Source organism: Lepisosteus platostomus, chromosome 22 (assembly GCF_059453375.1).
Source record: "Lepisosteus platostomus isolate fLepPlt1 chromosome 22, fLepPlt1.hap1, whole genome shotgun sequence".
NCBI lineage: Eukaryota > Metazoa > Chordata > Actinopteri > Semionotiformes > Lepisosteidae > Lepisosteus > Lepisosteus platostomus.
In genome coordinates this window covers 10,911,928-10,938,713 of record NC_142632.1, presented here as the reverse complement: position 1 = coordinate 10,938,713, position 26,786 = coordinate 10,911,928, and the positions used below count along the sequence as shown (strand labels likewise).

The window sequence follows — 26,786 nt, the reverse complement described above, 5'->3', positions numbered from 1 at the left end:
TTAGGTTGCCCTTTCACATCGTATTAAATGATGCTATCCCCAGGTTCCCACACCTGTCTAAAAGTTTGGCCCAAACTGTCACATTTTTTTTGCAGTGTTCCCACCACACCACGTATTTACTTTAAACCGCTTTGATCATGCTTTAACAGGGCAGGCAGATGTCCACAGTAACAGCTGCAGCTTATGCTCAAATAAAGCAGAGCATGTATGAGCACCTGGTGCATGAATCTATTTATAGTGTAAAAGCTGGCACACCGCACAGGAACAGCAGACTAATCTGGTGTCAAGGAGTGCTCAGCAAGAACCAACCTATCATCACCCCCCTCCTACTGTATATGAAGCAGCAAGTAAAGATCAGGTTATTCTTTTTAGCATAATTTCGTTTTTAGCATGACTGTTGGGATTCGTACCAGGGCCAGCTGATGGTGATGATCCTCTAACCTACCTGCATAGTAAAACATCTACTTGCATGGCCCACATACACAGACGTCTATTTACCCATTGGCCACAGCTCCTTCATCCTGCAGAGCAGTGGTTCCCAACTCTGGTCCTGGTGACCCACACACCTGTTGGGTTTTATTCCAGCTGAGCCCTCAGTGACACAATTAGCCCTTTCATTTGAGCTGTTTGTTCCCAGCTCTTAAACGTGCTGGAGCTCTACCCTTTGTGTTTTGTGAGTGAAATAAAATACCAAACACAAATATTCCAATGAAGCAACTTCTTAGATCAATTAATCCTTCAATAATCTAATAAACGCAGTACGAAGTGAAAACCAACAGGTGTGTGGGTCACAAGGCCAGGATTGGGAACCACTGCTATGGAGGATCATTGTTGGCCAGGAGAGACGACACCCTGCCTGGAATCTTAGTCCTTTAAAGATGGATTAGAACTCAGGACAGAAGAGCTAACAGGCTCTCCACTGTACTACCCATTACACACACAGTGATTCAACTAACTGATGCACTCAGTGATGGGACGCCTTTATCCTGAACAGCTTTCAGCTCATTAGAGGTGCTCTGCATTGAATCCCAGGAGATGTGCTTTAAAGGGTCAATGCATGTTATGGCTGACTCTTTCTTGCGCTGTCTTTGACGGTGCATTCATTTGAGCTGTTTCAACCCAGACACGTTAGCTGATGTCTCACGGCTTTAGCGAAGAAAAAAGTTGGTCCTATTTATCAAGCTCCATCTGCTGCTGAACAGGCAGCACAACGCACCTCCTCAGTCAGACACAAACCTAAGCTTTTATTTTCTTTGACAATGACCCCCACAGTCACCATGGGCCAGGGGCTCCAGCCATGGACACAACGATACCAACCAGAAACTCTCGGAAGAGGTGCCCCATCCTGTCGATGAAGGGAACGCTGCTCTTTAAGACAAAAGCCCTAGACATTGTTCGACACAAAAGCTACATGAAGCTGTCACGCAGTCTCCCTTAGCTCATATTAAAAATTAAGAAATAAAATACTGCCATCATTACAGAGTGACAGTAAAAACACTCCCACAACATAGTGTTACAGTGATTGATCTCATAAGATTGCAGCTGTTGATGTGCGAGAGAACTATATTAACAGATCAGAACTGCACTCTTAATGGCACAGTGATAAATATGCCTTTGAGTGTATATTTCTGCATTATATAGTGCAAGCTTCCAGTATAAGTTAAGGTCTGTGATTGATGATCTTCAAATTTCTCTGAAATTTACTAAAAGCTCTTCAGTGTCTCTTAATACATGGTAAAGTGAGTGAAGGGCATACTGTACTTTGAGAGCAATGTTTTAAAAATGTATCCAAAGGCATTGCTGATCCACAGCACTTACTAGCAAAACATATTTAATTGCAGAAGAACTGTGCTTTACACCTCCGTGTGTTGATATAATGGTTGTGAAAAGGTCCTGGATTTTCTGTCTCATGCTGCAGAGTAATTGAGATAAGTCTGGTCAAAGGTTTTGGTGAATCATTCAGTTCACGACGGTAAGGGAGTTTCATGTTTCTGGTAAAGCACTGGTGACCCAAAACTACATGGTATTGTATTGCAGTGAGTACTGAATACACACACAAACTGTCAGCATATTCTGTTCAGTTGCGTTCCTAAATATTGAAGAGACACCATAACAAAAAAAGCACAGCTAAGCATGTCTTTTCTGACAACTTCCACCTTTTTACCTTTAAGTTGAGTTCTCAGGAAATCTGTGCACATACAAACCCAGGATGACAGCTGTTTCAAGGTCCAGGTGTCCTCCTGGCCTTATTTTAACACTTTTTGTAACACAGTGTAAGGAAGCAAAAGGTAATCAGAACAATGTACCATTTACTACCTAATACTGCAACGGCAGCTATTGTTTCCATGCACGAATTCTGCAGCGCCTGTTTTCAGTGGCCATCAAACACTTCTGCGTGTGAGACGTGTGTCAGTCTGTTACCATGATGGCTTCATGTGTGGGTCCAGGATGGGATGGATTCCCACCAGCTTCTGCAGAGCTGTCTTGCCCTTTGATTCTTCTCTCTCTGACAGACCTTCCACTCTTTGGCTCGTTAACCAGTTATTGGGTGCTGGGGAGCGCACCTTAGTTTTCTTCTTACAACGTTACCAACTGTACACAAACCTGAACATCTATGGTGTCGGTATTTTTAAGTCATTCATTTAACGAGTTTTAACTAAGCGCCGGAATGAAAGTCAAGGCTTATGAAGAAGGTTTGAAGGCACGTTAAAATGAAGCGAGTGCTGCCATTTTGTCAGTCACTTTAAAGTCCGGGGCACTCTCTGGGTAGGTCTTGTCAGACTGGTTTTGGTTCTTACACTCGTTTCAAACGTGTCCAGGTCGGTGCAGTATCTCACTCACAGCCTACTGAGCGAGGCTGAAAATAATGCAAGAGCGAGCGCTTATTTATACTCGGTGATCAGTTAGCAATGAATAAACGTCTAGCGATGCAGCCGCAAAGCACGAGATTTGTGAAGAGCTAGGATGTCACAAGCGAAGGTGAAAAGCGAGCCTTGGAGGAGGTTAGCAGATGCTATAATTAGTGGCGCCTGATGATCACAGGCGTGCACTGGCCCTGATGTTGCAGCAGGCGAGCCGAGCCTGCCGCATGTGTCCAGAACTCGGGCTGTGAGCCAGAAAAGAAGGAAGCGGATCAGCTGTAGGATGTTTCCCCCCCCCCCGTACAACCTGCTGTAAAGGCTCTCGACATGATCTGCTGCTGCAGTATATGTTGTAACGCAACGGGGGCTCACGCGGGCGCCCTTGCCGCATTAGGTCGCCACCCCACCGTCGTGGGCTCGAACCCAGGACTCCCGCGTCTCTCTGCAGGGACCCAGCCCGGTGAGCCAAAGAGATCTCTCCACAGCCCAGTAGCGGTGGTCCTGCTATCACAGGGAAGGGCGGTGACGTCACCTGCTCTGGTACGCCGGCTTTTACACAGTGCCTGTCGGCCGTAAGCGTTACAATATCTAACTCGCGGGGTCCTTGTGTGAGCGCAAGCGAGAGGTGGGCTGCTGTGGAGCTGAGCAGAGAGGAGCCCTCCTCTGTGAGTCGCCGCTACTCCAGGACGCCGTCAGCGGTTCCTGTGGCAAGAATGTCAGCGTGGCAGGGCCGCTGTCGGACACTTACCGTCACAACAATACAGACACAAGTGTCGCGCCCGAAGAAGGCTCCACAGCCGAAACATTGCGTTTCCTTTCTTCTCTTTTCAGCCTGGAATAAGCCGTTACTCGTTGCTTTGCAGCCTACGCATGCTGACGCAGCTCCCTACTGGAACTACTCCGGCCCACTTCTCTGCCTTCCGCGAAATCGTTTTCTAGATCTCTTCGTCGTCCCTGCCCCTTCCTCCCGCAACCTGAACGAGCGAGTTTCTGCTCTGCACGTTCTGCCACACGCCGTGGGGAGGCAGCTGGCTCCCCTGGCAGGGAAGGAAGCAGGTTTCATAGCTCCCATTAGGGACGCGCCACGCATAATTTATCATCCCGCGCAACTAATGAGTGCCACCATACATCCCACCTGTCAGAACCCATCCCAGGGCCCTGACAAGACCCCCGTTACACGTTTCTGCTAATTCATCTTCCTTTGGCGGGGGATACTGCTTGACGGCAGCTCACGTGCGGCGGGGTCCCCGTCCTCGTGCCTCTGGGGGGGGGACGCGTGGTCTCCGGAGACAGCGAGGCTGCTGCCGAGGAGCTCGGCGACGAGGGTATAAATAGCAGTCAGCTCTGCTCTTCAGGGGGTTCGATCAAAACAGAAAACGAGGGGAGGGACTTCCGAAGCGAGCGTAAAGAGTCTTCGTCGTCAGGTTGGCATGTTGGCAAACGGGAGTCGTCCGTCTTCACAACCTCGAAGTCAGAGCTTTCACAGAGGCGGCAACGTCTGTGGGAAGGCCTGGGCCAGACTGAGCCATACTCTTTCGCACAGAGAGGACAGTTCAGCGCTGTGCTTGAGAATAATAATAATAATAATAGCTTACACTTATATGGCGCTTTTCTGGACACTCCACTCAAAGCGCTTTACAGGTAATGGGGATCCCCTCCACCACCACCAGTGTGGAGCCCCACCTGGATGATGCGACGGCAGCCATAGTGCGCCAGTCTGCACGTCACACAACAGCTCTCATTGGGGAGGAGAGCAGAGTAATGTAGCCAGTTCATAGAGGGGGATTATTAGGAGGCCATGATTGGTAAGGGCCAATGGGAAATTTGGCCAGGACGCCGGGGTTACACCCCTACTCTTTTCGAGAAACGCCCTGGGGTTTTTAATGACCACAGAGAGTCAGGACCTCGGTTTTACGTCTCATCCGAAGGACGGCACCTTTTTACAGTATAGTGTCCCCGTCACTATACTGGGGCATCAGGACCCACATGGACCACAGGGTGAGAGCGCCCCCTGCTGGCTCCACTAACACCTCTTCCAGCAGCAACCTTGTATGCTTGAATAGTATGCTTGGGTCCAGAGCTATCCCTTTCCTACTAAATCCTGTTTCTGCGTTTGCTATTTATTTCCCCCGGGAAGCCTGCAGCTCTTTCTGTTGTGGATCAGCACAGACTAACCAACTCACTTTCTTTCCCTCCTGCTCTCCCCCAGCCTACTTGCTGAGCTGTGCCTTCCCGCGGCGGCCAGCCTACGGCGACGTGTCGGTGACCAGCCTGCACGCCGGGGGCGAGGCCTTTTTCTACTGCTACACCGGCTACCAGCTGCAGGGCCCGGCCACGCTCGCCTGCCGCAACGCCACCACCCCCTACTGGAGCGGCAAGGAGCCCCAGTGCCTGGGCAAGTATCAGGAGGCAGCAGAGGCCTTGACACTGAGGAAGGAGTTAGCGTTCCAGAATCCATCATCATCAGAGCCTTCCCATATCCCCATACGAACAGCCACCCAGCCTCCTCCCCCTCCCTAAACGCCCTCCTGTCTGCCGGACCCCCACCCTGGAGCCTTCGTAGGCAGCTCCGATTTGTCCACGAATACGGACGTGAAAAATGTGCCGCGTGTCTGCAAGTAGCATTTAAGCAAATTTTCCTATTAAAGCGTTCAGAGCTGAGCTGTGAGAAAGGTAAGATGATGCTGGGGAAGATGTATGTTTTAGGCCATAAACAGTGGGCTTTACACATTTGCAATTTACATTTATGGCCATACACATGACTCCAAAAATGATTGATCGCATCCTATATACTGTATGTGTTTCATGTTAATAGTGTGCTTTTTATGCATCCACAACAGGTAATCTGTCACAATTCAATCAGTGTCTCTGCAGTGTTATTGTACCAGAATTATGCAAGACTGAATTGATTTTCATGGGAGCAAATCACATGAATTACCTTTAGCTGCCATTAATCTGCTTGGCTTTGAAGTCATATTTCAATGGGGGAAGATCTGAGCGTTTTCACAGGGAGCTCTTGCCTGACTCTCACAGGAAGCAGCTGCAGCACACCAGCGATCCCCGGCCTAGTCATCAATAAGCCTCTAGAACTACAGGAGAAACTGATAACTGAATAAACATTTTCAGCCGTGCTGGAGTAATTAAACTTGATTCAGATGAGCTCTTATTTATTTGCCTTCTTTTTCTTTAAAAACGCCAATTGAGGTTTAACCATTGATTTCAGTCTAAAATGATGTCAGGTGCCTGTGTGTGCTTTAGAGCACGGCTCACGGGTCATCTGCAATGTGGTTTTGCTTGTGTGTTTCTTGAGCTTCAAATGCAATGTGACCAGCTCCCATGCAGTCCAAAGATTGTGCTGGTGCCATTGCCATATCTCCGGAGATATCTGAAACTACAGTTACTCCTGCAGATGTTAAACCGTTCTGAGCCCAGAGCTGGGCATGAGCAGGGGTGGTGACCTGGCTCGACGGTGCCATTTGATTAGAAACTATTGATAAAACCGTTTTGTTACTGGAAGTACAGGAGCACCAAAAGGAGCGGTGCGGACCCTGCAGTAGATTTTCTTTGACCTTACAATGCCCATGAGAGCAGTGGGAGGGCTAACAAGAAGAAATCGTACTGACCCAAGCTGCAGGAGGAAGTAAAAACGGGCATTATTTTTACTTGCCCTCTTTGGCTCTTCAAGAATTAAGCTAACCTGATCACAGGCAAACGCACATCGGTAGTGGAGTATTTGAAAGGTCAGTGTTTTCAGCATGCTTTTGTGGCTGAAGAGAGAGATTTCCCTGGCAAGCCTGCTCGGACCTGATTAACGACAGCACGGAGAGTGCCAAGGAATGAGCCAGGACAGCCGATCAGCAGAACGGCCTTAATTAAACGCGGTCTGGGTGGGTAACCTTCACCTGCTCTGCCGGCACGCTGGGCGCCTTTCCCTCTGCTGGTTAATTTCCTGCAAGCTGTTTCTTTCCGATACCGGTTACCCTTCGCTCTGTTCACCTGGAAACCCGTCAGCGAGAATCTGGCTGCAGAACGTCGCGTATCGCACAGATTTCAATGTGCTCCGCATCCCACACTGCTGGATTTTAGTTTACCCAAGAATCCCCATCCCTTCTTCCTCTTTTTTTCCTTTTATGGCGAGGTTTTGAGAAAAAGCGTTTGTTTCTTCTTCTTGCACGAGTGCCGCCTGCACCCCTGAGACGAAGGAGAGAGCTCGTTTGTTGATTCTGTTTCTTTTGCCCCCCACCCCTTTTCCTTGCCCTCTGACCCCTGCAGCCGCCTGCGGGGGCGTCGTCAGGAACGCCACGGTGGGCCGCATCGTTTCCCCCGGTTTCCCCGGCAACTACAGCAACAACCTGACGTGCCACTGGGTGCTGGAGGCGCCGGAGGGGCAGCGGCTGCACGTCCACTTCGAGAAGGTGGCGCTGGCCGAGGACGACGACAGGTAGGGTCGCGGGCAGAGCGGTCTTATAATAATAATAATAATTGCTGACACTTATATAGCGCTTTTCTGGACACTCCACTCAAAGCGCTTTACAGGTAATGGGGATCCCCTCCATCACCACCAATGTGCAGCCTCACCTGGATGATGCGACGGCAGCCATAGTGCGCCAGAACGCTCCCCACACATCAGCTATCAGTGGGGAGGAGAGCAGAGTAATGTAGCCAATTCATAGAGGGGGAGGCCATAATTGGTAAGGGCCAATGGGAAATTTGGCCAGGACGCCAGGGTTACACCCCTACTCTTTTTCGAGAAACGCCCTCAGTCAGGACCTCGGTTTTACGTCTCATCCCTAAACATCCCAAACAGGACGGCGCCTGTTTACAGTATAGTGTCCCCATCACTATACTGGGGCATTAGGACCCACATGGACCGCAGGGTGAGCGCCCCCTGCTGGCCCCACTAACACCTCTTCCAGCAGCAACCTTAGTTTTTCCCAGGAGGTCTCCCATCAAGGTACTGACCAGGCTCACACCTGCTTAGCTTCAGTGGGTTGCCAGTTGTGAGTTGCAGGGTGATATGGCTGCTGGCTAGTATTCTGTGCCACACGTGCCTCAGCCCAGCACGGAGAAGAGGGCCACTCTGGTTGTACAGGGGCCTCAATAACTCCCATAACCCTTATCTCTTAACCAGTCTTAAAGGTTCGTGTGAGGAAAGCAGAACAAAAAACCTTTGTCAGCGTCTAAGTGTTAGTGTGTAGACAGGGCGGTGATTGTGTTGATGGCACGTGAGGGGACACTTAACAATCCGCTGTTCTTTTAATTCACCCTCATCTGAGAAAACGGGAGCTCCTTTTCTACTCGAATCCAAACCCCGGGGAAGCGCATCCGTAATCTGCGCTCGGCTAAAGGAAACCGCCTAGCAGAACCGCTGGTTGAGCCTGCCCAGACGAAGTTTTCACCCTGGGCGCACCCCTGACTCATCTGTGTCCCAGTGCTGTTTTGTACCAGGCGGCAGGGCATGTGTTCAGATCGTGATCACTTCTCGTGCTTTACACTTAATATTCGGCATGGTTCAAAACCTACAGGACTCCTGGAAGGCTTCAAGCAGCTTCACACCCTGCTTAAATGAGAAAGAGAATTGTCTTTCCTCAATAAATAAAGAAAAGCCATTAAGTGCGGAGAGCTGTGATTTCCTGTGTTTGTGGACAGTGTGGATAACATCCTGAAGCTACAGAGCACGTGGCCTTGTCTGTTTCTTAGGATGATCTTCTTATAATCTCGTGACACTGTGACTAAAGCTGGGAGGAAAACACTGGCCAACTCGCTGGCCGAGACATTGGCGGACGACTCACGCTTTGCTACTTTCTTCCTCAGAGGCGTGCGTGTTAAATAATAAGCCACAAACGCCGTGTCCCACTTCTCGTTTCCAGGCTGCTCATAAAGAATGGGAACAACATCGACTCGGCGCCCGTGTACGACTCCTACGAGGTGGAGTACCTTCCCATTGAGGGCTTGGTCAGCAGCTCGCGGCACTTCTTCGTGGAGCTCACCACGGACGGGTCAGGAACGTCCACTGGGGCCGCTCTCCGCTACGAAGGTACTGGCCAGCCACTGGGCTGAGCGTCGGCTCCGTGTCCTCGGGCTCGGTCGCCTCGGTCCACAAGGGCCCGTGTCAAACTTAACCGAGTTATCGTTATCCCAAGAATGCCTTCCGCAGTTCTCTTCCTGGCTGCTCCAGGAGTCCCCTGGAGAACACCTATTGCATGTTATCAGTTGCCTGCTCAAACACTCCCCTGAGTGATCTATCGCAGGCCCAGTGCGACAATGGGATTCTACTTCCATATACTGTTATCTCAGCGCTACACCTTTGAACCAAAACTGGTCTCAGGTGATGCTCTAATTGTCAGCTCCATATCCCGTTGTCTTGTTCTGGGACAGGAGATAGTGTCCCAATTCTGTTAGAATCTTGAACAGCCGGGAAATTTAACATCTCTGGGACTGTGCACAATTTGTTTTTTGCTTCTTTTCGGTCAGTGCTGTAGAGCAGGGTATCCTTTTGACACGATGTGATCCATTAGGCCAATGGGCTCATCGGACCCCAAAAAAGAAGGCGGTGGGTCCCCTTTGAGCTGACAGGCCGGATCAGGCTGACAGCTGGGATCGCTGGCCTTTCGGTGGGGCGGATCAGCAGTCTTCTGCAAAACCGGGCTTATGCCTCTCATGTGCTTTTCAGCCTTTGCCCCAGGACACTGCTACGAGCCCTTCGTGAAATACGGCAACTTCACCAGCAGCGACGTGAACTACCCAGTGGGCACGGTGGTGGAGTTCGCCTGCGATCCCGGCTACACCCTGGAGCAGGGCTCCATCATCATCGAGTGTGTGGACCCCAACAACCCTCAGTGGAACGAGACCGAGCCAGCGTGCAGAGGTGGGTGTCCCAGGAGGTTTCCCCCTCGTTCCAGTTCCACCAGAATCATTGTGCACCTGTACTATAAAGTGTCACAGACACCTGAGGCTAAACTGCACTTCAACCCCTGTTGGCTGTCTGATGTGTCTTTCTGACTTGTCACACATTGGGAATTTGATTCTCCTTCTTGGGGAAAACATACGGTATAATTCTGTGAATTTGCAATGATCTAAAATCTCCAGGGACCTGGTGAAAGTCAGAAAAAGTCAGCATGTCACAGAATAGCATTTCATTTATCATGTACTGTAGTTAACAAAAAAGGAGGAAAAGATAGATGTACTTATTTTAGGAAGAAGAAATGATTACTGTTTGCTGTCATCAAGCCTCTCCCATTTCATGTAGAGACAGTGAAAATTATCCACAAAACTCTCTATGAGCTGTGTCCTTTAAGGTTCCTTTCAAAGGGTTTAATTTGCTTCTAATTCCTTAATTACCAATTCCAGGTGTGTGCAACACTCTCCACTGTTGCCACTACACAAAAAGACACCTGACATCTCTTTGTCAAAGGTGGAAGAAAGCAAGAACTCTTGCTGTTTTTAGACAGAGAAATAACACTTTTTTTTCTCAGCGGTCAAGTCTTATTGCTACAGAATGCTGGTGAGCTCCTTCAGAAGCATGAAGTGGCGATATTGGAATGAACATAACTAGTTAACTACTTCTGCTGTAATGACAGGAGTATTCCATGTGCTGTGTAGTGTTTACAGTCCACTTGTGCTCTGCAGGGGTTCATCACACAAATTAAGGCCCAAACAAATTAAGGTATTTCTCACGCTTGAGCTTGAGAAGAAAAGAATTCCGTTGCATTTCTAATTTTAATCAGAAATTAAAACACAAACACTTTTTAGTGGGAGGCATAATCCCACGGATGGCTGCTTCACACCATCAGCTCCTCAACCAAGCACAGACACCCAATGTCTGGACCTGTGGTTTCTCTCGTGGTGAGCAGGGTTACCTCAGGAGCAGCTGATTTCCCTGAGATGCAGAATGACTCTCTCCCTCTCCCCTCATTACCATTCTCCTGCTGTAGTCTGTGGGCTTGCCACTGGCTGGCCCAATTCAACTTGTAATCATCCCTGGAGAACTAAGGCACCTGGTTGCTTTGTGCTCTCAAGATTAAGACCATGTGACAAAGCTTAGACTGCACAATAAATCACACTGTCGCCACCATGTACAGACGTATCTACTGCGAATAACTGTCCAGGCATAGCGAATGGGCTCAATTCCAATCTGGACCTACACTTGGTCAGCGGCAGACAACTACTATGTCCCACACAGACAGACTGGAGGGTCTGAATGAGTTTACCAGGTGTTTTGTTTCCTTCCTGTGTTATTTTGGTGTCCAGGCTGCTCGTTACAATGAGACGGGATGTTGTATATGTGAATAGAAATTCAACAGGCTTGAAAATGAAGCCACAGCCCTCCACTTAATGACCAAACAAAGGAATCGAGAGCTGAGGAGCACTGAAGCTCAGAAGCCTTGTGACCTTTGAGAAGTGGAGGGCCCTCTCTCCACTGTAAGAGGTGAAACTCTGGTGGTTTTAAATGGGATCAGAGCAGCTGCCTTTTCAGGAAAGCCCCTGCGTAGTGAGATCTACACCTTGCTTAACCACACCCTTTGTGGGTAAAGAAAGTGCTCATTAAATGCATGAGAAGCAACTGTAGCTGGCAGATTTAGTTAATGGCAATCATCAAGACTCAGCCCCGCCTGCTTCAGGAGATGGTATTCCCATTTCTGAGTACAGCTAGGAAAGACAAATTCAACAGAAGACAATCACATGCAGGGTACAGCTGAAAGCAGGATCCCTTTTTCCGAGTCTCCCCGACTCTCCTCCGCGTTAGCCTTGCCCTGTGTTTCCCGGCTTGAGCCCATCCTGCACATTTCCTGAGGTGTTTGCTTGTGTCTTGGGGTGACAGCGGTCTGCAGTGGGGAGATCACCGATTCTGCAGGAGTGGTGCTCTCTCCCAACTGGCCAGAAGCTTACGACAAGGGGCAGGACTGCATCTGGGGGATACACGTCGAGGAGGACAAGAGAATCATGTTGGACATCCAAATGTAAGTGCAGCACCATTGAGCGAGACTGAAGCTTTTCATTGTGCCCAGCTAGGAGGGGAGTCTGTAGACACCACAACCATGCAGACTCCCCCGATATCGACAGCTGCCCTGTTCCACTGCTCCTGTTCCTCCAGGTTTCCTTTCCTCCTAGGTGATGATGTGCAGGAATTTAAAATAATATTCCCAGGTAATGTCACAGCACATAGACTGGTAGAAATAACAGTTCATGTACAGGCAAGTGTTATGTTTATTTTAGACATTTTTAAACTTTGAGACATTCCTCTGAGGCTGAAGTAAACAGGAGACCTTGTGAAAACAATGGAAAAGGTGGAGAATTTCCTTTTTGGAGAGGATTTTGGAGAGGGGACAGAAATTTGAAATAATGTGGCAGCAAGGTTAGAGGTTAGGTGCTGTATACATTAATGCGAAGATGAACGGACTGCTGTTCTGTAAAATACAGTAGCTCTCCAGTCCCTCCCCAACCCCTCTCACCCCAGTCTGTGGGGTGAATGCTCTGTAGGTGCTCCTCGAATGCCCTATAGTATGTTTAGAGCTCAATTTGCATTGTGAGTGTTTATCTCAGCGGGGCATCGACAGTTCAAGAATTTGACTCCTCGTATACGTTAGAAGCTTTGAATTCCTCAACAGCACTATGTTTAGAGCTTCTCATGAGAAAACCACAGACAGAATTTCTCTCCGCTCTGTTCTTGGTGAAAATCCCCAGGGTACGGATTTTAATAAAAAAGCAAAAAACGTACTTTTAGTTATGTATATATAAATAAGAAATGAGTTCAGCTTGAGTATGTACTGTATACGTAAGACTTGTGTATACACATATGAGATACATATGTATTTATAGGTCCTCTGTAGGATAAATTAACCTTAAAACACCCGAGTATGAAAAATCGAACCACTTCTCTTTGAAATGGATACTCAGGCAGCTGTCAGGATAGAGGAGACTGCACCCCCTGACAATGCAATAGCTCAGGGACTCGCATTAATGTGCCACTAAATATACACTTCCACTCAAAAGTTCTCCCTGGCTTCTCACAGTTTGGCTGCACTTTCATTTATTCTGCGGCTGTTCAGGGTGCAGCAGTATACAGTACTTTTAATGTTCTGTTTTGTTAGATAACAAAAGCCAGCAGGACCCTGATTTCCTCCACACACAAGCTTTGACCGTTTGTGATTACTTTGGACAGTGGTTACAATGCCTCAGTTCCCTAAACTTTTGTTTTACATGCAGTTCAGAAGCTGTGCGGTCTGCAAATGCACCTGTTTGGATAAGGTTTGGCTATAGCCGGACAGTCAAGGTCCAGAATTCAGCAAGTTCTTTGTGTCTCATGAAGTTAGGAACAGCTGTGGACCTGGTAGAACAGCTACAGTGATGCAGTTAAAGGTTAAGCAGACCAGTTCAGCTCTTCTAGACAGCTTTGTGCTGCTTATGATTTAAAGGAACATACGAACCCTACTGGATTCCAGTCCCCAGTTGAGACTCTGGGCTGTGTGGTTTCCGGAAACCTTCCCATACAGTCATTGAGCAGATGAATACCCCGGAAAACTGGGACTGTGTGACCAAAGCTCCCGTGTGGAGGAAATGTAGGTCATGCTGGGCTAACTCTCCTGGTTAATGTATACAAGAGGAGTATTGTCTTCCCAACTTTAATGAAAGATGAGTCAGGGAGCAGTTGCAAAGGTGTAGATGAGGTGGAGGCAGGGGTGTGAAAATGAACCATGCACGTATAACATTCAGAGATAGGTGGGCAGGAGGGGTGAGATTAGAGTATGACCTCCCCCCAACCTTTTCATTTCAATAGATTTGCTAAACTCCCAGCCATGTTTTAACAGTAATGGTGTTGCGGGACAGTAGACTACAATACCCTGTACTCACAGTAAATGCATCAACTCAAACACGGCCTTGTGGAAAGTGTCCACAAGGAAAACAATCTGATACCACACTGGTTTAGTGCGCGACTTGTTCCGAGGAACTTCCTGCTGAACTAGGAGCAAAGCAATAACACCTCTAAGCCTTTAAACGGAAAGAGATTTTAGCCAGAGCCTTAATTAATCTTCTGCTAACCTGATCCCTTCGCTGACTGTACTTCAGAGAGGAGGAGATTGCTGTGTGCTAACAGCCGCGTGTCTCAAAATAAAGAAGATGAAAAGAATATTTTGCACATGAATGGGGCACATAAGTACCGGCACACCGAGGTTAATAACTAACTCTAGAGGAAACTAATTATTTTATTGGGTTGTACGAAGGTAGTCCTTTTCCGAATCAATTATGCCGGGCACCGAAATGAGTGTTTTCCATGATTGCTGTGTCAGGTGACAGTTTAGAACAGAGTGCCCTGCTGTGTCAGTTTGTGATAGATTATTCATGCGTTCAATAATTTGGCTCCCTTAATTAAGATTCACTCATTTGCATATGTTTTTTTTTTGCTAGCGATAGTGTTACATTGTATACTAGTATAATAAATGGCATCTTCAATGTTTTGCACAAGGAACTGTCAACATAATTAATTTCCTTTTCGTTTTCAGAAGAAAAACATTGTGCCAGATACAGCAATTGGGGACGTTGGGCTGTGTTCTGCCAGTTCTCTGCAGCACTGATGTGATTTTAGCTGCTTGTCGGCGTGACGCTTAGTTAAAGTTAAAAAGGGAAACTTCACTTTTCCCTGCTTTGGCCTTTGTCTTCTTCCTGCGTTCCTGCGGGGAAGCAAAGAGATTTCAGGAAGGATTTTAAGAAGGCTCTGCTAGACAAAGGCAGTCCTTCCTTTAGGATTTATCACTCTGCCATCAAAGGCAAAATAGGAAAATGCGCAGAACCTCCTTTCCTCTTTTGTCTCTGAATTGCCAAATCTGTCAAAGGAAATATGCACCCCAAATGATACAAATACAAGTCTCATCTTGGGGTGCACTGTGGATCGGTGCTTGGGCTTCTTAGCAGAACACATTGTTGAGCCCAGTGTCCCCGTCTGATAGCAATCGGCTATTCAGAAAGGTACGTACGTTTTGCACAGGCCTGCACGGCATCTTGAACAGGTGAACTGATATCACACCTTTCCCACCTACTGGGATGTTTTCCTTCCTTTATAAAAAAGAAAAGTAATCTGCACACCAGGGCTGTTTGTGCAGGACAGACTTTATATGCCGAAGTGTGCCATACAGACAGGCTTTGTCTTTAGTGGGAACATTACTTTGCTTGTCTGCCTCTGGTCTCCTGTCTGTCCCCCAGGGTTGTCTACATACAGTCCCCTTCTCTGACACTTTCCAATCCATACTCAAATTCTTCTTCTTCAGAAAAGTTTTTACTTAATTAATTTGCCTCTTACCCTGCATTCAAAACCCTAGATTTATTTTTTTTAATGCGCTAACTTTTTATCTCCTATTACTTTCATCATATTCTAAAGCACTCTAAGAAGCTATTTTTAAAGGTGATATTAAATAGTATTATAATAATAATAATAAACTTCAACCATGTGGCAGTGTGCACAGAGGAGTCTCATTACAGGGGTTTAAGATCACTTTCCCTGGTAATGAGACTGCCTTCATTCCTCCATAATCATTCATCACTGTAGCCTTGCACGCAATTACAAGGGAACACAGTGCGTAATGACGGCTGATTAATTAATTTAACACAAACAGGAGGGCTCGCCTGGCACTTAATAAGCTGCAGCTTTGCTGATGAGGAGCCATGCGGAGCAGAGCAGGTGACAGCAAAGCAGAGCGCACCTGTGTGCACGAAAGCAGACGAATGCTTTAGAACGTTTTTGCAATCCTGGTACGTCAGTGCTTTCAAGTATCAAACCCATTTCTGTATCCTCTGTTAATGGTGAGCTGCTTCATTTCAATCCAGTGCAAATTTAAATTGTTTTCATGCTTTAAATGAAGATATAAAGACAGAAGGGAAAAGGGAGGAGAATGATAAATAAGGAGAGTGGAATAAAATAATTTTTCCCCAACAGGAACGGACTTCTGTATGGTACTCGTTTTTAACTGCTGACAAGGCTCTGGGGTGGTAGAGCCCTCTGGTGGTCATGTCGTGAAGTACAGGCAGTATTTGGATCCGTTTAACCGGGTATAATGTAAATCTAGCTGCTACTTAATAATAATAATAATAATTGCTGACACTTATAGAGCACTTTTTCTGGACACTCCACTCAAAGCGCTTTACAGGTAATGGGGATCCCCTCCACCACCACCAATGTGCAGCATCCACCTGGATGATGCGATGGCAGCCATAGTGCGCCAGAACGCTCACCACACATCAGCTATCAGTGGGGAGGAGAGCAGAGTAATGTAGCCAATTCATAGATGGGGATTATTAGGAGGCCATGATTGGTAAGGGCCAATGGGAAATACTTGTAGGTACTTGTAGAACCCTTGGTGCTGCTCTTAATCCTATTCATATATGGTGTACATAGACACATTGCTGAAGACATTAGTGTGTTCACCATCTGCCTGAAACAAGAATATTTCCTAATACTGTTTCTTGAACTGGACTAATGACTGATGCTCCATGTTCTACGTTGATGCAGGTGAGAAGACATTCAGACACGGCTGGGAGTTGTGGGCAGTGTTGCAGGGCAACTTTGTGGTTAGACTGTAGGACAGTTATTCATCTGATTAATCTTATTAATGAACTTCCTCTCTGCCACCCAAACCAGGCAGTGTGCCAAGAGATGGCTGTACTTTAAAACCAATATTGAACTTTCTAATTTAAAAAAAAAAGTCTAGTTCATTTCTGTGTTTAAATGACAGTAATGCACACACGGTAAAAAAATTTAATTGTTCCGTGTTCACCTGTCAATTCCAAAAGCCAACAGTATCCGTCGCTAGGTGATTGACCTTTCCAAGCTTGGCTGTTCTGATGAAAGCTCGGCGATTCAAACAGAAGCTCTGCTGCGTCTGAGGACGATAAGGAGATTTAGGACAAGGGCCTCATCTAACAGGTTCTCAGAGGTGTCACGCTTATCTAACCACTTGGCCCAATGTGCTTTAAACCCTCCCCCACGTATGAACACACAGCTCCCATTCAAGTTGAAATTTCCTCATAATGCTCCAAAAATGCATTAAAGTTTTGTTTTTTTCTGAAACCGTTTTTCCAGTACAATGTATTCCTTCCAGACACACGCCTTCACACTGATGCTGTTCAGCTATACTGTAAGAAGACCAAATTCTCAAAAGGTCAATGTTCCAGATGTTCCAGTAGGATGTGTTTGGACACAGGCTCAGGATAAAGGAAACAGTTCTTCACTATGAGAGAGCAGTGTAACTGGAATCTCGAATCAAGCTGGACAGGAGTGGCATATGCACTAGAAACATACACTACGTGTGTTTAGACAATCTCATCAGAACTGCTGAATGAAGCAGACAATGGGTCAGATATCTCTAGCGAGGTCAGAAGTCTTAAGCAAAAGATGATTTAGGGGGATATACAGTTCAAGACTTTCAGGACTTGGACACCCCAGGATGACACCCTGAGATTAACATTATGGGTTCGTGGGTACAGACAGAGCCTCGTCTCACATTTGAAGTTCTCAGCACATGGTCTGGCTGCTGGCTTGTCCTCCACATAGTCCAGCTTAGTGGTGTATAAGCCCTTACAAAAGCCATTCCAATTTTGTCCGCCTTTCTGGAAGACCTTGCAAAAGAGCAGTGAAACTTCGGAAAGAGAAGTAACTCCGTTCCTTGTATCAATATTGTATGTGTGTTTTTGTTTTGTATCATGCAGTTTTTTTAAAAGCAAAGGAACAAAAAAGGCCAAGCACTACAAACTGAGTCCAGCGAGCTCTCTCGGTTACCTGCTCATTTCTACCCAGCCGGTGTAACTGCACCAGTGAGAAGCACAGCATCACTGACAGCTCCCTCAATACAGCTCCACGCCTCCTCTCTCAACAGGCCTCTGCCTTTTCAACAAAACAATAATAACACCCTGTTCGCCGACAAAAAGCCTGCCGATTGCATCCCGATGGTACCTTCTCAGAAACGTATTGTTCAAAGCGCTATCTGGTTTTTTTCTTCCTTGAGAATGCTTTTCCTCCATCATCTCAGGCAGCTGTAAGCCATCCTTGCTTTCCAGCCTGAGCTCCCTGCTGTTTGAAGACATGTCTCAAATCCTGCACCCTGCTCCTTCCAGGAAGATGGGGATGGGGGGATGGGGGGGGGGAGGCATTCTCCCAGCTGTTTTTTTCAGCATCTTTTGCAAGGAATCGCACATAATGGAAGAGCAAGGAAAAATTCTCAGAATGGAAATCACCCAGTTTATTTCCTCCCTAATCAATTTGTCAGCCAAAGGTATTTATTAACGAGGAGGAGTCAGCAGAAGTTCCCTGCTATGATTTTGTCACTGGTGTCTGCTTTGCATTTCCTAGTAACATTGTTCATTCCATGATCTCCTTCATGACAAGTGTGACTCAGACCCACACAAACCCCTCTGTTTGAATCGGCACACCTGTGAGAAAATAATAAAACTATTTTGTACAGCGCTTTTAAAATAACTTGTCACGGCGCTTTACAGGAAAGTAAAAAACAAAAGTTAAATTAATGGAAACAGCAATAAAGACGGGAGATAAAATTAGCACAAAGAAGGGTTTATAATTCACAGAAGATGCAAAGGGGCAGACACAACAATTCAATAAAAGGCATTCTAAAGAAAAGGCCTGATTGATGATGATAAGCTGCAGAGGAAAAAGGATGCAATCAGCAGTTATATCACCACATCTCACAACATTAAAAATCTCAGGGCATTTCTTGAAAAGAATAGGGGTGTTACCCTGGTGTCCTGGCCAAATTTCCCCCTGGCCTTTACCAGTCATGGCCTCCTAATAATCCCCATCTCTGAACTGGCTTCATTACTCTGCTCTCCTCCCCACTGAGAGCTGGTGTGTGGGGAGTGTACTGGTTCACTATGGCTGCCAGGGCATCATCCAGGTGGGGGCTGCACACTACTGGTGGTGGAGGGGATCCCCATTACCTGTAAAGTGCTTTGAGTGGAGTGTCCAGAAAAACACAAATGTGTAAGGAATTATTATTATTATTATTATTATTATTAATCAGACTCTGCCCTGACACAGCCAGCAGCAAAGAACTGCACCGTCCCTACTATTCCCTAATTGAGAATACCGCTGACCGTCAGGGTGGCTGAGTTCCAGGGGGATTGATTAGAGATGTGATTGCCGGCAGCGCAGTCAGTCAGGTAGATTAATCTACGGGAATAAAGGGGGGAGAAAATCCTAATGACCATTAAAGATTGCTCCTCTGGGTATCCATTCCTCAAAAAGTCATGTGCAGTCAGTCATGTAAATGCATCTGGATGCTTAATAAATCTTGCACAGGATTTTCATGACAGATGATTGATTGGTTACAAGCAGGTGGCCCGATCTGATGTCTCCTACTCAGAGGGAGAACAGCGCCCCCCTCAGGAACCCCAGAGTGCTTTCACAAAGGTGTGCGGAATCTTAATTTGGACCAGGCTTAGATTTTCAGGCAAAGCTACTGGGAAGCAGGATGCCTGCAGCGGGGTACAGTGGGAAATTTGATCAAGCACATTGAAGGTACCCACCGAGAGCTGAGGCGGGCAAAAACCTTTTACTGCTTATTTTTCTCCTTTTTTTCTTTTAAATAAACTGCACTCTTTCGCAGGCTTTGTTCTTGCTCCAGGAATGGAAATGCCTTCCTAACTTTACCATTTTTAAAGGTTAATGCGTTTTGAGAGGAGGCACTGGCAGCTCTGCTCGCAAACCAAGTCAAGCTGAGCGTGTTTTTGATTATATAAAATTAAATTACTGCCACCAAATGGAAAACATGATTGATTTTCACCGCAGATACGGTGAACAACTACTTGCGGCCTTGCTTAACTTTATCAAGACAAATCCAGTGTGAGCAGTGGGTGATTTTCTGTTTGAGTTTTGAATACAATATTGTGGTTTCAGTCTCAGTAGAGGTAAGCACTCCCAGAACATCATTCTCCAAATGACACCAGACTTTAAAGGCGCAGAAAGAATGAGACGCAAGGTTAAAGGCTGTCCTTTCACGTCAGTAAATTCTCAGAGGTGGAATTCATGATGTAGCTGAGAGTACTGTGGTCTGGCATGTCTTGGGTTGTATAGTTTTTGCTTTTTCGGTATTATTTTATTTCACTTTCTAAATTGAATGTTTTTTCATAGACCGCTTGGCTAACATCAAATACACCTGAAAGGCGCCTTGTCAGCTCCTGTTCATTTTTGTGATCGTAAAATGACCGGGATTGTGGTGGGGTTTTTTTCCTAGCGTAATTGTTTCTGAGAAGGTACCAAAGCCCTGTGTGCTGAGTGATGTTGAAATTAAAGCTTATCAACTGCTGCATCACAGCTAGTTTGTTCCTCTCCAGGATTTGGTTTTATCACTGTCTCCAGTTAATTTGGACCGATGAAGATCAATGTGCTTATTAACGAATTGGTGGAAGTTAAGTCTTATAATGGAAGAAGTAGAGTAGAAGAGTCAGTTCCGTCTGTCCACAGTGTTGCAGGAGGCACAGAGGAGAAAAGCCACACTCCTGTGGGCATGGTGTGCTGCAGGTGTCTGTAAGATTTATGGTCCTTCCCATGATCCTCGCTGGCAGGAAGTCAAGCCGGTGGCACTCTGCAATATGCCAGGCTGAGCTGGACAGGGGCACAGCACTGTGAACAGCCAGCTTTGGAGCAGATCAATGGAGTGAAGGGTTTAACTCTGGAATTCCCCCAAATCCTCCTGTTTTTGTCAGCTTATGTTTTTTACATAATGAGCTCATACTCGGAGGGTAATTATTCATCCTTTTCAGCGCAGATCTCAAGAAGCCACATAGCATCTTGGAAATGCACATTCACTGGAAAGGCACAAACATACAGCCCTCACCCCTTTAAAACAAAGTCCCCCCCCAAAAGACTGCACTTCTCACGTGAGAAACTAAGACACTTCACTGCAGCGCCGTTATACGGCCTTCAGGTTCTGAATTTTTCCGTTTTTCTGTTTGTTGTTAATTTTTGAAGGACAAAATATTTCTCTGGTAGGGGAAAAATACAAAAATGATTTTTGGCCCTTTCCTTGCCTGTATCTGAACTCCACAGCAGCTTTGAAGCAAAATGTGCGTTGTCAGTTTCAGGTTGACTAATTTTGACAGCAAATACAGTCATAGCCTAGAGGTTTTGAGAAGAAAAGTTGTTAGGAAAATAACCCATTATCGATTTCATTATCTTGGGGAATTAACATCATTGTCCGAGATATTTAGGGCGATTCGTTCTTAATTTGTTCTATTAACAGAATAGTTGCTGTGTCAGTAAACGTGACTCTCTAACCTTGATAAATCTCATACTTAGCAGGCAGTTCACAGAGTTTCTCAGCTTCTTGCTATCTCTGAAGTGTTACCCATCCTCATATTTATGTGTGAGAATAGAGAGTGGTGCTGAATTTTCTGACTTTAAAGTTTGCTCATTAAAATGATCTATGCAAAGATGGGGTCGATGTTTTTGAAATCACGTATTCATGAGTAAAGCTTTTGTGTACAGTAAATTAATGATAAATTATTCAGCCTTATCTAGAATTTTCAACAGAACAAATTTTTTAAAAGAAATCCAGCTGCATAACAGTATTCAAATCGCTGCAGGCAACTGGAGTGTCATGTGTTTGTCTATATTAACAGCTGCATTAGCTTAGCCGTCCCTAAAAACCCCTCAGATCCTCCTGCCTCTGTGTGTGAAGGCTTGAAGTGGATTAAAAAAAAAGAAAAGCCTTTGTCAGTTTTTATAAAAACAGAATCAAGGACTTCAGCTGCTAGTCTGGCACAGGGCGTAGGCCTCTTAACTTTTCACTCCGACTTCTTGTGAAAGTTTTTCTCTGGTACCTGAAAGCTCTTACAGTAACTCCATCATCTGAGCGATAAGTGTCCCTGTCCTAACGCAACGATGAGAGAGAGGAGGCAGGAGAGGATGGGATTAAGCAGAGTGCGCTCCTGGGTTAGAAAGGCGGCCCTCCTTCTCTGAACTGCAAAGGGTTTGTTTCGTGCTTCCCAGAGATACTGAAAGGCAGGTGTATTTAAAGAAAAGATGTGTGCAACAGGGGTAAGAGTCTGTCACAGAGTACCTGAAGTGCAAACTGTCCATAGGAGACACAGCTCTCTTTCTTCTTTGTAGTTCCTGTCAGTTACCAGGCAGATGTTTTACATTTCACTGTCTCTCTCACACTCTTTCATTTTCTTTGCCTCTCTCCCTCTGACCTGGGACTTGCGAATAGCGCTGGTAACGGCTTGGAGGACAGCAAAACTGTTGAATAATTGTTTCTTTCATGAAGCACAGTGGGGAGATTAAAGAATTAACTAAGAGCCTGTGAAAAAGGAGCATTTGTATGAAAATGTTCAAATAAGGTAGCAAATATGCTCCAATAAGGTAGGTGAACTCAGCTGTAAAGGCAATATCAGTATCTGTAACTGTACTGGATTCCACTGTTGACCCATATACTTCCTGTGTTATTCTTCAGGAGCTCAAAAACCAGTTTAACACCATTTAGACTAAATCTCTTTTGTTGTCAAGTAATATTTTCCATCTTAGAAGTGACTTTTGGGCTGACATTAAAGACAGTGGTGAGAAGGTGTTAACTGGAAACTTGTGGTTTGGCCTGAGTTGGGTTAGGGTTGGGGGATCATTAGTCATCAGTCTGAACTGATCTCTGAACTGCTCTCTGGAAACTTTGACATGGCCTTATTTTAGGGTTCTGTTTCTGACTTAGACTTAATCTAAGAAACCTAAATCTATATCAGATACAGGCCAACAGAAAAATTCACAAAAAAGGTGGTAGCAAAATACCACTCAGACCATACAAGTAATCCTAGCTAAATACTATTGCTTAATGTCAGAGTGGAATAAAAAATAGAGGATCAGTCCCAGCCTGAACCTGTTTAAATTCCAATTACAGGTTCCTGCACCTCACACTGTGCCTACTTCAGGCACAGACTTCGGCTGCACTGTTTCTGCTAATAATTTCAGTTCCAGGAAGCATAGCAGACACCTGATAACAGCACACTGCAGTGTGAATATCTTAGGAGCGAATGGGGAAAGACAACATTCTGTGAAGGTGAAAAATACTGCTTCCGATTTCCAGTTCGGAGAATTTGCAGTTTCCTGGAGTTTGCAGAAGAGTAGTGCTAAATTGCTTTATAGGGGGCTCCAGTATTGTGTACCACATATAATTGATTTTCTACCCTTTAATAAACACAGAGGGGAAGTAACCCTTGCGTTAATCAAGGTGTATAGTACTAGCAGCACCTAGGTGACTTGGATCACATTCTGTCTGTCTGCAGAAGATGAAGAAAAAAACCCATGGGGTTGTCTATTGTGATCCTGACATGACTCCACTCGGGGGTGACCAGAGCTATTGTCATTCCACATTGCAGATTCTGAAAGTCCTTCTAAAAGGAGGAACGCAAGAAAGGGTGATCGAGGCATCTCGACAGAGCTGCCAGGAAAAGCTGGGAAAAGTGTTTTGCATAGTTTTGTAATTGCGGGAGATAACATCTTTATAACACAAGCATTGCTGGTATGAATAGGACGCTGATTCAAAGACCTTTGCATGTTGTCAACAGGCTACATGTGGGGAAGAATGACGTGTTGACGTTCTACGATGGAGATGACCTGACAGCGAAGATCCTGGGACAGTACAGTGGTACCCATGGCCGCTTCAAGCTCTATACCTCTATGGCTGACGTCACCATCCAGTTCCAGTCTGATCCTGCCACTAACATCTTTGGCTACCACAATGGATTTGTCATCCACTTCTTTGGTAGGGATATACATTCGATTCCGTCCATCCTGTAAAAACAGGATTTAAGTGCAATTCTTACTTCTTTAATATGATTGTCAAATAGTAGACAGTGCCACCCTGTGGCCAGCAGGTGTAAGGCCATCCGCTGTATTTAACATGCAGTAAAGATTGGATGAAGGAGCCATGCTGTAGGGTGTGTGGTTAAAAAGCAGTGAAAAATGAAAAATTCCATTCATGAGGAACCGAAGGCAAAACAATAAGACATTGCAGGAAGATTGTTCTCTTATTTCAAATCGCATATTAACATTTGTGCATCTGAATCTTAATAAATCATGTAGAAGGGTAATAGCATTGACTAGCACTAATTGAGCACAATTACATTCTCCACATAAAATGTCCCAGTCTTCCAGCATTGTGGCAACAATTCACAAAATATTGTGTAAGAGCTAATTAAAGTGAAGTATTTAATTATAAGCTCATTACAGAAATGGCACGAAGCACTGTAGGGAGTTCCCTCGAAGTACAGGGATTCATTGCAGTGGTGCCGAAGGACTCGCCTGTGTCAGCATGTCTGCGGCACTCTATAAGAGAACAAAAGATGCGTCAGCCTCCAGGGGGCGAGAGAGAGGACTCGGGCCAGATGCTGGCTGTGCTCAGGGCAATGCTGAGCTCGGTGCAATCATCGTAATGTGGGCTGAATTACACAGTACCGGGGGAACGACGCCTTCCTCTGAGCTTCTGGAGCTTTGCCAATGTGAACTAAAATGAATGAATGAGAGGTTGCAAAGGCAGGATAACGAAATCGCGCAGGAAGATGTCAGAAACAGGACTGCGGATCACCAAACAGAGAGGGTAAAATGCTGATCCATAATTCTACTAGACAGGTGGATGCAGAGGTTAATTCTGCGCTGTAATAAAACTACAAAAAAGGAAGAGGAAACAAGATACTTAGCAGTGGAGCTTTCTTCAGGTTAGCTTTTAGCATGGAATTAACCTCGAGTTGATCCTCTGCTGCTTGCACACTCTGGCCTAGACAGACATCCAGCTGGGGATCAGAGTTTAACAGTGCACTAGAAGAGTCATTTTGTTCAGAACAATAGCCTCCTTTGCTATTCTTGTTTTCTGCACATCCGATCAGAGCTGTTAACCTTGTCCTCCGCAGCTACCTTGCCGCCTAATGTGCTTGTTAATCGACACAGATTCAGGAAGGACAGTTAGGGAAATAAACATTTGCCGTTTTATCATCTGTTTTGCGGCTATTTTTCCCCCTGGCTGAACCCGACCCACTGGAGTGGCGTCACGCGTCTGAAACAGACCGCTGTCAGAGGCAGCTACAGTGGGGGGCGGAGTGACAGATTGGATTCGCACCCTCAGCCCCAGTGAAGAGAGATGCACAGGACTGTCTGGATACAGGCAGCCAGGAAGCCCGGCTGTTAGGAGGAAAAGAAAAGGGGAGAGCTGCAATAGCAGAGGGGTATAGCTGAGCAACTGCAGACCGAGCTCCACAGATGGGCTGCACTTTGTATTCTTTTCACAGTGCACACAGGCAGACTGAATTATGCAGGTGCAGCAGGTTATGCACATTAAGAGTGCAAACACAATTACAGTGCGTGTTTGTCAGTATTACCCATATTTGCTCGGTTGTGCGCCCATGCCACCCGTGTGCGCCTCTGCCTGGGCAGTGGGGCATGCCAAACAACCTGGCACCCCTCCCCTGGCACGCAGCAGCCCTCGCAATTACACAGATCGGTCTCATCCTTTTTATTTGTCCGAGGTTCATTTGCAGCAGCTCTCCAAACTTCTAGCATTTCATATTTCATAGTGTTCGTGTGGCACCTTTCTTCCCAGAGGGTTTTGTGTACGGGAATGGGGATCCTGCACCCACCTGGCTGACACAGGGCAGCTGTTCTGTGCCACACAAGCCCTTGTGATGCAGCGGATCTGGTGGAGAAGGGGGAACCTGGTTCACTACTTGAATTAAGGGAGAGATTGTGCAAGCCCAATGCGCAACTTAATTGTCCTGCAATTCTCCAAAACACCCTGCTATTTGCTGCTATTCATGTGTCCTGACACAATCGGAGCCTTTGTTCCTAGTGGTGAGGTGATACACCAGGGCTGGCCGTCAGCTCTGTGGAGACAGCTGTTACTAATCAGCAGCGCGAACACCATTATCTATCATAAAGCCCATTTGAACAATTAACAAGCAGAGAAAAGGAGATTCCATACCTGACAGAGAGAGGAGTCAATATCCACCAATCGATTAAACTCATTGATGCTCCACTTTGTCGGCCTTCTGCTGTGAATCAAAACGCACGAGATCGTGAGTCACGCAGTCAGGGTGACCTACTGTATGCACTGCACCGTACTGTGGGTGCTGGCACACACGCTGTACCAAGGCACCACGGCAGCAGAGCGCCCGACAGGAGGGGGAGCGTGATAGATGTGAAATTTGCAACAGCTGTCCTCTGTCTTGACCCTGAATGAAATAGAAAACCTATGGTGCTAAGACAGGACAAAATAATTAAATTGGTCAATTGAAGGCACAAAACAATTTAAAAAAACAGCATTGTTAGTGTATGTTTTAAAAGCAATGCTTCGTTTATCCCTCCTGCTTGCTGTGAGACTGTGTTTGTCTCTTTTTGAGCATGGTTTGCATGTGTAGCACTCGAGTATGTTCTCAGAGCTTTTGTCTGTAACTGTTTTCACCTGGACTTGCAGACATCAGTCCTATCAGGTGACAAAGGGGTCCGTGTGGCCCCTGCCCACAGTGACACAGCAGGTCACCCCCTCTCCTCTCATCCTCAGAGGTCCCCCGAAATGACACCTGTCCAGAGCTCCCCGAGATTCCCAATGGCTGGAAGACCACCTCACACCCAGAGCTCATCCATGGCACAGTCGTCACGTACCAGTGCTATCCTGGGTACGATGTGGTGGGGACAGAGATCCTGATGTGCCAGTGGGATCTAACATGGAGCGGGGACCTGCCCAGCTGTGAAAAAGGTAAGGGAGCCTCCATAGAGCCCAGCTATAGGAGCTGTATTTGAGCTGTTAATCCTTTCACTGTTGTGGCTCAGGCTGGACCCCTGCCAGGCGAGGCCAGGGGGAGAGGCCTTGCTGTCAGGTGGAGAGCGTGAGCAGAAGCAAGGCTGCCTTGCAGTTCTGTGCCATCCTAGGGGTGGCATTGCAATGG

At 46.4% G+C, this 26,786-nt stretch overlaps 1 protein-coding gene across 6 annotated transcripts in view; it reads left to right on the top strand.

The window, feature by feature from the left end:
• The window catches only part of LOC148643457 (seizure protein 6 homolog), a 211,185-nt gene that overhangs the window by 166,933 nt on the left and 17,466 nt on the right, over nucleotides 1-26,786 (top strand). For all 6 annotated transcript variants that reach the window (XR_015928998.1, XR_015928997.1, XM_088615666.1 and 3 more), the window contains 7 exons: nucleotides 5,071-5,256; nucleotides 7,134-7,302; nucleotides 8,732-8,898; nucleotides 9,535-9,729; nucleotides 11,683-11,821; nucleotides 23,418-23,614; nucleotides 26,402-26,596. Coding sequence is in view for 4 of the 6 variants with exons in the window: in XM_088615666.1 (XP_088471792.1) it covers nucleotides 5,071-5,256; nucleotides 7,134-7,302; nucleotides 8,732-8,898; nucleotides 9,535-9,729; nucleotides 11,683-11,821; nucleotides 23,418-23,614; nucleotides 26,402-26,596 (1,248 nt within the window). In the remaining 2 variants the exon portion in view is untranslated. The remainder of the gene's footprint in view (nucleotides 1-5,070; nucleotides 5,257-7,133; nucleotides 7,303-8,731; nucleotides 8,899-9,534; nucleotides 9,730-11,682; nucleotides 11,822-23,417; nucleotides 23,615-26,401; nucleotides 26,597-26,786) is intronic.